Source organism: Acyrthosiphon pisum, chromosome A1 (assembly GCF_005508785.2).
Source record: "Acyrthosiphon pisum isolate AL4f chromosome A1, pea_aphid_22Mar2018_4r6ur, whole genome shotgun sequence".
NCBI classification, from domain to species: Eukaryota; Metazoa; Arthropoda; class Insecta; order Hemiptera; family Aphididae; genus Acyrthosiphon; species Acyrthosiphon pisum.
The window spans coordinates 59,994,291-60,006,478 of NC_042494.1; the positions used below are offsets into that span (position 1 = coordinate 59,994,291).

At 26.4% G+C, this 12,188-nt stretch overlaps 1 protein-coding gene across 1 annotated transcript in view; it reads right to left on the reverse strand.

Moving 5' to 3' along the window:
• The window catches only part of LOC100575859 (cytochrome P450 4C1-like), a 36,214-nt gene extending 28,784 nt beyond the window's left edge, over positions 1–7,430 (reverse strand). Inside the window, exons 1-3 of the mRNA XM_029487338.1 lie at positions 7,311–7,430; positions 1,071–1,291; positions 609–803 (exon numbers count right to left, since the gene is read on the reverse strand). Of these exons, the coding sequence (XP_029343198.1) occupies positions 609–803; positions 1,071–1,291; positions 7,311–7,331 (437 nt within the window). The 5' untranslated portion in view covers positions 7,332–7,430. The remainder of the gene's footprint in view (positions 1–608; positions 804–1,070; positions 1,292–7,310) is intronic.
• Between the last annotated feature and the right edge of the window lie 4,758 nt (positions 7,431–12,188).

Below are 12,188 nucleotides of genomic sequence, written 5' to 3' on the forward strand. Positions count from 1 at the left end.
GTAAATTTTCGACAAATCGATGACGACCGCCATTTTGAGCATTAAATTTTACACCTAATGCAGTTTTTCCAATCATTTCCATTGTAGCCATGCTAACAGGGACACTTATATCACACTCATTCGATTTCAAATCACATTTTTGTTTCAGTATGTCATTGAGGACATTAGATTCTTCGTAAAATATAGGTATAAAAGATTTTATAATTGTAAAATTGAAGCCTCCAGATACCATTTTCCTAAAATAAAATAAAAATTCATTGTATTTTGTAATTTAATGTAATATCTATATTTAATCGTACTTATCATAAGTTATAAGTTATAACTTATAACTTATATTTATAAGTTACACCGTGTTTGTACCTAATTTGTAATTTGTAATCTCATATTAGGTATCCTATAGGACAGTGGTGCTCAACCTTTTTTGGCTCACGGCACACGTTTATACATCACAAGTTTTCATGGCACACTCGCGCACTTGATAACTATAACAACTTTAAAAACTTCGCTGAAAATACTGTTTTCAATATTAAATAACATTTCTCGCGGCACATCGGTTGAGAACCACTGCTATAGGATATAGGTAGGTATCTAAACGAATCAAAACTTACCTGTTACTCTTCCATTTTTTTATGTCATCGATAGAAAATATTCCTTGACCCATGATGGATTCTTGTAAAACCAAGTATTCTTTAGATTTCTTTTGTAATTTTGGATTAGTAAGGACCATTTCTATATCTTCAGGTCGCGTGAGCACAATGTATAGATTATTTAAGACCCATACTTTAAATAAAGATTTCTCATACCTAGAAAAATTCAAATGTATTGAAAAGAGTTTGTTATTTAAATTTATTTACTCATAATTATTGGTTTAGTTTTGTAGGCATTTATAGGTTTTATTTAGTTTTTTATTTTTGAAAAAAATTGATTTTGTTATATTGCCACTAAAATATAAACAGGCATAATAATATGGCTTATATTTTATGAACTTATGAAATCTCAGTTTACAAATGCCAAAACATAATACATTTATACCTGTATGTAGGTATTATAAGGGTGTTTTAATGACTTACTTTTGGTACACTTTTAATCCTTTTAAGATAAGTTGTTCCGGTCCTTGTAGAAATAATGGTAGCATGCCAATAAAAATCGAACCATCGGGACCGGGTATTTTATTTGCCAATACTCTTTTTCTTCTGCCTTCCAATCGCAGTATCATAATTATTACTACCAATATTGCTATTGGAGTAATAACAGTTAAATACCACATATCTAATTCGTTTAAATCTATTACCTGTAAAAATATTTATATTGAATATATTACTTTGTATAATATTTTAAGAAAATACAATCTTACATAATATTATCATACACTATAACGTTAATACAGTGTATAATATTATCTCAAAAAGGGATCATTCCTTCTAATATCTGTGTATTCGAAATTCCTCGGCAGGAATACACGTGTAAGAGGAGATTATTAACTCTAATAGTCTAAATACGCGTAGTTTCTCAATATTACAGATGATGGGACACTATAAGTAGTAAGTATTAAATCCCACCGGTACCTATACTGTATATTATACGAGTATAATAGGTAGGTACTCTGTTATAGAAAAATTCACTTAACTATCGTTATCATTGCCAGTATTGATTATTCTGTCAAATGTCAAATACATTATAATTACGTTTAATGTGTGTCGTCTAATATCGCTGGCAGAAGTATAGACTATAGGTACGTTGGTTTTGGCTTATAAATAAATAAAGGCGTGTAGGTACCTATACTATACATACCAAGCCTGGGCAAGTTAATGATAGTTTTTAATTTAGTTAAGTTGAGTTGATAGAAAACATTTTAAAAAGTTTAAAGTTAATAGGTAGGTAGTTATCATTTTATTTTTAAACTCAGTTACGTTAAATGTTACATGGAAACATGCAATTAACTTACTAACTTCTTTTTTAAACTTATAAATAGCTACCTAGTTATATGGTTTAATATAATAAAAAGTAAATGTTTATGCAATACGTCATCAATAATAATTTTATCATATTTATTATTTAATTATTACTAAATTAACGAAATTTGGACTTGATTAAAACTAACTCGTTATTAATTATTAAGTTTATATCAATAAACATCGGTTAAGTTAAAAATTAAGTTAATGAAAATTAAAATTAACTTAACTTTTCGACTTGTGCCCATATTCGCATGGTGCTATATGATTATATAATAATATTTATTATCAAAAATATTCGTCTTATTGTGTATAATAAATTCAACGCAAATTATATTTTGAATAAAAAATTAATTTGAAAAATGTGTGCGAATTTTTAAATTTGTATATAAGTACGACCTACAATTATTTTAAAAGTGCAACGATTTTAATTTGTTTATCGTATTCCACCATATTACTATAGATACTAGATAGGTATACTATTACATTTTTGCTGTATAATATTTATAATATAATAGTATATAGGTACAGTATACACATAATATTATGTCCTATATTGTCTTGCTAATATAATAATATGCCATATATATATATCACTTAAACTAGTAATATTTTCGTCATTATTTGTAAATGTAATAGGAGATATTATTATGTAAATAAATAACAATGGTTTTACAAATGTACAATATTGCATTTCAATAATATTGTTTAGTTACTAGTAGGCTTTATTTATATTATATAATAATAAATTGTTTATAATTCGCAGAATTTATGAGCATTGATGATGAGTGTGTAATAAAAAATAACAAGTTTGTTTGAAATTTAAATTATTATAAATATTATTGTTTGATTTATAAATAATTTAAGAGCATACTTCCATTTCAAGAAATATAAGTCAGTATTTAGTAATTACAATAATTTTGATTTTTGTATCCAAGCAATAATAATAAAAATTATTAATTTTTTTCTACAATATTCAATATTAATTAAACTATATTATTCTTTGAAATAATCGTTTGATTTGTTTACAAGTTTGTCGATTAATTGAAAATGTCCATAAATTATGGATCAATGTTATCAGAACTACTAATAATAATAAGTATATTGTCATATTGTATATCTACTGCAGTGATAAACACATAGCAAATTATCATAATATTTGTTTTAAAAGATTATGTAGTTTATCTGCGTTCAGAATGCCTAAAAGGATATTGGTATTTTTACTTACAATCTAAATGAACATATTAATTATGTCTTATTTGTAAACGTATTGTTTAATATTAGACGGTAAATAAAAATGGCAATACTAATGATGTGTATTTGTACAAATATTTAATTTTATGTTATAATTTAATAAATTCAAAATATACTAATATGTATAAAATATAGTATATATATTATGTATTTATGTAATATAACAATAAATAGTAATATTATAGAGCACAGGTAATTAACTTATGGTTTTGACATAATACCTAACTAATAAGCAATAATTATTAACCTACGTATGTAGGTACTTACTCCTAATAAGTCTTATGTTGTAAGCTAGGTTCTTATTAGTTACTATAGGTATACATATAATTTAATTTTACATTCAAATTAAATACATTCCTTCCTTAATATTATTATTATTTATTCATTAAAAATTTAAAATATTAACCATCCGAAATAAATTAATAATTATTAACTCTATAATTTTAATTTTCAACTTCGTAACATATTGGTCAAATGTTTAGGTACCTACCTAATTTTTTATCTGTAGAACTGTGCGAGGTTATTACTACATTTCTGAAGAAACTAGTACCTAATAATTACTAATGAGAGACTTAAGACTATGATAGGTATCTATGAAAATGTGACTATGCCAATAAAATCAACACATATGTCAACCTAGCTGTTTAGACTTTAGTTCACTTAGGCGTGTAATAAATAATATTATATTCGGACACCCTTAGCTTGTCATTATTTTGGTTTAAGTTAAAAAAAGTTTAATTTAATTATTTAAGATAAGCCCATTAATGATTACAAATTATTAAAAAAAAGAAAAGATTGTTGACATAATTCCATGTATTTAGTTTATCATTTAACTAATTAATTGATAATTACTATTGTAATAATTTTTATCATCAAGAGAAGAATGAAGATTCAATTATGATTTAATTTCGACGTTTAATCGTTTTAGTTTTTAGGAATATTTCAATTTAAATAATCAATGCAAATCCGTATTATGTACCTACTTATCGAAGTGATGCATGGAATAACAATTATTCTACTCCGAGAACCCATAAAATATTTCAACAGTATTTTAAAATATTAAGTCGTAAGTTATTAGGTAGACTTCATTCATATTAATAGGTAACTGTAAAACAATTTTGATCTTAATAAAGATAATATATTATATAATTGTATATAATATAGGTACGTCGTATACGTCAACTAGGTTTTTCGAATTAAATTATATTTCTTTTCTTAAATCTAGAAATCGAACGTTTCCCCGCGATCAAAATTGTGTTAGGCGTCGAAAAAGAAAACTCTTCTCTTTTACCAGCCAATTCGTCGCGGTACGAATTTCCCATTGCATATGTTATTGTACCAACATTCGGTTGGGCGCATGTACCTATGTGGTCATAATATTATTTTTTATTATTGTGAAAATTTGTTTGAACGTGCCGCTGAGGGCCTATACATAGAGCATAATTTACACTTGTGTTGCTATAATTTGATCAGTCCGGTACCTACTATTGCTGTAATTCTGCAACGATATTTATTACACACATACGTGCATGATGGCGGTGAAAATAACATACATTTTTTAACAATGCCACGATTATTCGGTTATTACATCGATATAATATTATTATCATAATATTTCAAAACGAATTTTTCAGTCAAATAATATAAACGCGCACTTCGTTTCTTATCGATTCTATATATTATATTATTGAAATAATCTTCAGACGTCGTGCTAGGTACGACCTATTATATATTATTATCACAGTCACTTGTTTTAACAATTTTGTCGCAGGAGCCGCGGGAATGCACGTACGCACGTTAATTTTGTCGTCATATTATTTTAGCTGGGGTTGCAAAAATCGTGGGCTGCAAAGTACAGGTACGGACGGCCGACTTCTCCGAAACCGTATTTCCGTATACACTATACAAAATTTCCTATTCAACGGAAAAAGTTATAGACCGAGTATAGTTCACGGTATGGTAATAGTTAAGATATTGGGAGATGATATTTTGTAGCTAATTTACCAATTTCAGTATACCTACCTGCTTATAATTTGCGCCACCCACCAGGCATCAATAGTATACATTTAAGTGCTTATGTAATTTTCGCTAAAATCTAACGACGGAAAACGAAATGGCATAGGTACCATATAATATCTAATCTGCGTAACACTTTCAGATTTCAATTATTGGAATATAAACCTAATACATTTACCGAGCTCACAAGTCACAACAGTTATAATACATAAAACGTGAATACGCGTAACGTGAACATGAAAAATTGGACAATTAACTATAATATTCCAGATTTATACCTACATATTTTATGATTTAGCTTACACTTAAGCTTACATTTTTATATGACTTTTTGTATATTTTAATATTTTTCTTCAAATGTATTTATTTAAATTAACAACATTGAAGAATAAAATATTATATAACATTAAAACTCATATGAATAAGTACAATAAATATTATTATTAATTATTTCGAAGTGGAGTAAATACTTATATGCATATTGGTGTATTATGATGGAGAACTTTGACTGTACGTATGATATTTATACATATAAATCGGATGTTGCACTAATGATTAATATCTTCGAAATACTGAACTGCCAAAATTATTTTGATCAATAGTACGTTTTCATGTCTCTTAAAAATCTGAAGTGGACAGTGTATTTTATACTATTTAGAGTTAATTGTGTATACAAAAATATAAATATTTAAAAAACTGAATTGCTTATTTTAATTTCTATATTTTTTTTTTTGAATTGTAAAGTAAGTTTTCAGGTTCAAGCTGGAGGTGGGCAGAATAATATATATAGTATGGTACGAGGACAAACATAATTTAACATCCTTCATACCAACGTATATTAGTTATTTATTTTTAGATTATGAGCTGAGCGATGAATGTAATTATTTTACAATGTGTTTTTTTTTGTATTTTGTATTTTTTGAGTTTGTGTACTCGATAATAATAGTCGAATGCTTTTATTTTTAATTTTTAGTATCTTTTCGGATGGGAACTAATAAAACTAAAACTAAAATGAAAATATTCAATTTTGCATTCGAATGAAATCAAAATTATTTTTTTGATAGTCACATAATTTTACAGAATTATAATTTTTATAAACTCTACATATGTTATAGAGTACCTATACAATTCAAAGTTACAAAACAATTTATTATAACTTAGCAGTTTTCTGTTATTAATCAAAAAATGTATTTATTAGTAATATTATTTACACTATTTGACCATGTCATGGAATTTAGTTATGAATAAATTATAAAATATAATTACTTATAAGGTGGAATTTTTTTAAATAGAATTTTAATAATTTTTATTAAGAATTTAAAAACTCTTTATTATGGTGTACAAAATTTACAGGTTTATTATTTAAAATAATAAACATTTGCATCAGTCTTGATTGATTGAGTTAATTCATGCACTATATTTATTTGTTAAGAAAAAGTTTTTAAATATGTAAAATTCGCGTTTGGAGAAAAATTGTGTGTACAAAAACATAATTAAAAAAAAAATTTTAAAAAAAATATTAAAAACCTCATAGTAACTATACTTCTTAGTTCATTAAAACTAATGTAAACTATGCTGTCTACAATAATTGTAGACAGCATAAAATTATTTTATTTTTTTGGAAAATACGATTAAATTCAAAATACGTGTTTGTTGTTATTGTATAGATATTAATGCTAATTTGAATTCCAGTCAATTATAGGTATAGGTACGGTATAAACTATAAACTAAAAAACTAGACAACTATTAATAGATTTTAGCCTAATCTAGTTATTTGTTGTAAACTTATAGAGTTGTACGCTATAATGGATAATAATTCATCCTTAGATAGTTAGATCTATACGAGTAAAAAAAAAGGGGTGCCATTACGATTTTCAAAGTTAAAAACTAATGCAAGATATATAATAAGTTATAAATTTATAAGTTTATATTGTACTAACACTAATAAATTACACTTTCTAGTTTGATAATTTTTTTAAAAAAAAACCTTTGACGCGTTTTTGTTTATTTATAAGAATTCACGAGTATATATTTACTCAAAAGTAACTTAAACCAACCTATTTACTTATATGATAAATTATGATTTACCTTTTGTATGAGTGTGTACATTTTTGTTTATAATACTATTGTAGTTCACTACACTTCGCACAATACAGAATGACAAGTAGCATACACAACGTAAGAACGAACAGTAATGTAATTGGACGTCTATAATGGCTCACTTATATTATATTTTCCCTTCCCTTGACAGTTTGATTTTGTCGGTTTAGTATATGTTTACATACATTTATAATATATACATAAACACACATATATATATGTGTATTTTATTACATATAGCTACTATGTTTATAAATAATAAATTTATAAATATACATATCCATAATTATTTAGACAATTATTAATGTACCTAGTTAGTATTTTTTTCTATCGTTAAGTTATATTCTATTACACAGAAAGAGTCGTTGTATTCTCTTTCGATCACTTCAACTACACCTATCTTTAAATAAAGAAAAACAATGCCACTGCAGACGACCAATAACGAAGAATTACAAATTTTCATATTATTTTCATAAAATGTTGTGTTGTTATGGTTGTAGGTATACAGATTTCAATTTTTCTACAACGATAATACACACCAACCGGTACTGGCGACCACGAACATCTAAAATTAAAAAACCGTCAAGATTTAATTATACTGTCTTACCTTATATATTATTATATTTGAATATTTCTGTAACAATATCACAATGCAGCATTGGGCGCATTGTGGGGCTTTTAGATCTCGCGAACACTTGCATCGGGGCTTGAGTATAATAATATATCGTTATATCAATATATGATATTAAACGAGCTTTTAGAATACTTTAAACTATAGTAGATAAAACGATATTTTAAAACCTCAATGCACAGAATATCTTATATTATATATGTTTTTCTAAACTTAACGAATATAAAAAAATACCTTTTCGAAAATTACGACTTAATAACAACTCGTAACCGTCACAAATTTGCAGTATTATAATTTTTAATAGGTACCAGCATTTTACTATTTTGAGTCTAATAATTGTATTGTGATTTCTATATAAGGGTTTTAAAATACGAATAACTATTTTCGGGCCTTCGTTAATAATCTATTATCATAAAGGAAGAATACAAACATAACTATAATATACCTAACAAAAATTATATATTCAAAATTAAAATGGATACCTATAATTTGAATATAAAGTTTTGAGACGTCTTATGATCATTAATGATTAAGCATTACATATACATTTATACATGTATACTTAAATAAATTATTTTAAGTGTTTTTGGTAAAAAATTTAGTTCGTTTTTTAATAATATAATATCTTTAGCCGACCATTTTAAGATGAAAATATAATTTCAAATTGTTTTTTTTTTGAAATAAGGTATACATTTTTATTTTATTTTTACTAACGTTTCTAATATACTAATCGTTTTATTTTTCATTTTATCAATACTGAGCATCTCTAATATATTATTATTGTATCAAGGTTTTATTAATTGTATAGCGCCACATAATCAAATAATTTGTCGGAGTTTGGCGGAAGGTATTTTAATCTAATTTAAGAACAATTAAGACATTCAGATTTCACATGATTGTTTATTTTTAACTCTCTGTTTGCTTACGTATTTATCTAACTATTTATTCTGCATGATAGTTTTGAGAAGGGTTTTAGTATCGAATCAATATTAAACGCAGTCATACATTTCTGTCTAGGGGCTGTAGTGTATTGTATAATATGGGCATAGCATAATTTGCTTGTAAAACATTATAAATTAAGATTCCGGTGTGAATATATTCATATAATTTTAATACAAATTAAAATAACTATACTATGGAGCTGAGACAACGTAATCCACTGCAGATAAGCGGCCGGTCGACCTTCTACTTTGACGTTAATTTATAAACTTTGCGTGGAATGTAGTTCGCCTTTTTTGGTAAGTTGTATAATCGTACCTATGGCCATTATTCTGGGATTTTTTTAATAGTTCAAATAAATAGTCGATACCTATATTGACTTAGGTGAGTATTTATTAAATGTGTTAAATACGACGATCGTCAAGTCGATCACTTTACCTATAACGCCTAAAAAATGTTGTGTCTGTGTGGTATCACACGCGTATGGATGTACGCACTGTAGCTCCGCATGAATAAAAATATTTTGTGAATCAGTAGCTCCGCATGCACCGTATATATAAGTACTGTCGAAAAAATGAATGCATCGTAGCTCCTCGTTCTAAAAAAATATTTTTGCACCAAAAGTCCGCATACCATAAAATATCTTTTGAAATATCTAAAACACTGGAGCTCCACTTTTGTCAATAAACCTATTCAGGTCGATGCTATATCGGTGTAAAACCATGTATTGAAATAATTAAACTATGATGATATCACCTGCAAGTGCATATTCATCAAAATTCAAAATAAATGTTTCCTGATATAACTATTGTTGGACGTTGTTTTCCTATTATATCTATATAATTATTTAAACTATATAAATATAATATAATTTTACGTATTTATTATTTATTTAAAATGTATTGATATGTGGAGAAAAATTCAAACGGTAGGCCTTGTACAAGAGCACACAATTAATGAATCAAACGTCGAAAATGGCTTAGGCTAATTATTTGGATTTAAATTTCTGAATCCAAATGAGGTTGAATCACGTTTGAAAATAATTTTAAAAATGATCAACCTACTGATTCACGGATTACAAAGATTGTAAATTATTGAAATTTCAAGAATTTTAAGCAAAATGTTTGTGTTATTTATTATTATTTGATCTGTGTATTATAAATTATATGACGTGCAATTTTTTCTTACTCTATATGTTAATTATTATAATTTTAAGAAAAACCTTTAAGGAAGTTACGGTATCAAGAAAAAAAGTACCCACTGTGTGGAGTTACGGTGCTGACGGTTCTTCTGTATGCCAGACAGACACAGGGTACCTTTTAAGTCTTGTAAAAGCGCTGGTATTCATCGAGAACAGTAAAATATATTATTGTCTCTATCGCGTGCGTTTTAATCGCAAATCATAAAAAAATTTATCATGATCTGATGTTATTATTATGCGTGATATTTTGGGTATTCTCTAGCATTTTCCATTTTATCGTGTAGGTATGTAAACATCGTATACAGTGTGTCTTATTAATTGATATATTATTGACTATTGACTGTTGTGTATTGTGTATTTGATGCGTACAATATGGTACCATATTATTATAACTAAATGTTTGTTGTTATTAATTAGGAATCTCGAAACGGAGCATCACTATACTATAGATCAGCTTATATTAATGTCTGTGGTCACTACTATTAACTATGCATAGTATGTACAATAATGCAGTAGTAGACATGACAACCTATTTAATTTATCATGGTAGTACCTAGATACATATTTGATATTAGAATAATATAATATTAGGTATGCAATCGCTATTCGTCGTTATACTTCAATCGTTGAAATCTGAATCATTAAAATAAATAATTATAATTATAATTAGCCTATAGAGTGTAGACATTATATGATAAGAAATTTGAAAATAGTTTTAATTATTATTATTATTATTATTATTTATTTCAAAATAATTTAATAATACAATATTAATTTGGAGTAAATTATAGCTGATATTATAATTATCATACCTTTCAACTATGTGTCTTACAATAAAATTATTATATGATTGAAATCATAGTATAATTTATAAATATACAGGTACCTATATTTAAATTACAAATTATATAATTATATATTATCTAAAAATGAACATACATTTTATAGTTAAGTTGGAAAAATTTGTATTTATAATTATACATATCGATATTTTATAATTTTATAGATAGGTACACACATTCTCATCAGTCATCAAAATGTTTAACTGTTTTACTGATTGATATTTTTCATGATTTTATTATATCATTGGAATTAGAGCAATACATTTAGTAGGTATAAGAATGTTATCAGAATTTTTACATTATTATTACCATAATTTTAAGGTAGTTTTATGTACTTTCGCAGTTTCGCGTAGGTACTACAATAGCTATTGTCTGTTATTTCTTTAACATTTTTATTGATTTCATTAGAATTGTTTTAATGTATAATTTCTAAATAGACAAAGTATATTTGTTTGCTTAAATAACTCATGTGTTGGTTATATTAATGGAAGTGACGAAGGGTGTACGCTACTTTTATAATTTAATTTTGGGAAATATGTGGTAAAATGTCTATTCTATTTGTGCCTCTCGTTCAAGAGTCCAACACGTTATACCATAATTATTATGCCTACATGGCATAATATAATTGTGCAGTATTACACCAGTGTTTCTTAAACTGTGTTTTGTTGCTTATTATTATTATTATTATTTGCTTATTTATTATTAATAATCACTGTTTCCTAAAAACTCCAGTCAATGTATAATGTGTAGCGTAATGTTTGTTCTACATACGTAAAACCAAACAGGTAATATTTCTCGTTTGAGCGCATAGATATTTACATAATATATTTACTATATATTATAATAATATAATGATCTCAATCTTGGTAAATGATGAGTTTTGTGCGGACGTGGTGGAGGCCGGAGGGACACGCTGTGAACATCGTGTGTACATCCGAATTACATACACGCACGATGACCAACTAGATTATTACAAAGCAAAATGTAAATCATTTGAGTCATGAAATGTTTTTCGAGCTCGCAAAAGTCGTGACAAATGTCATTAATTTTGGTAGATGATCGTTCAATCACGGTTTTTGTTTTTTTTTTTGCCAATGACGTGCTAAATCGCGGCATTTCATGTGCTTATCCGTGTTTTAATATAATATGTTTGGTTTAACGTTTTTACTACTCTGAACCGTATACCTATATCTACATATTATAAACTATAATACCGTCGAACTTCTTCTGAGTTTCAGTATTAAGAGGACGCC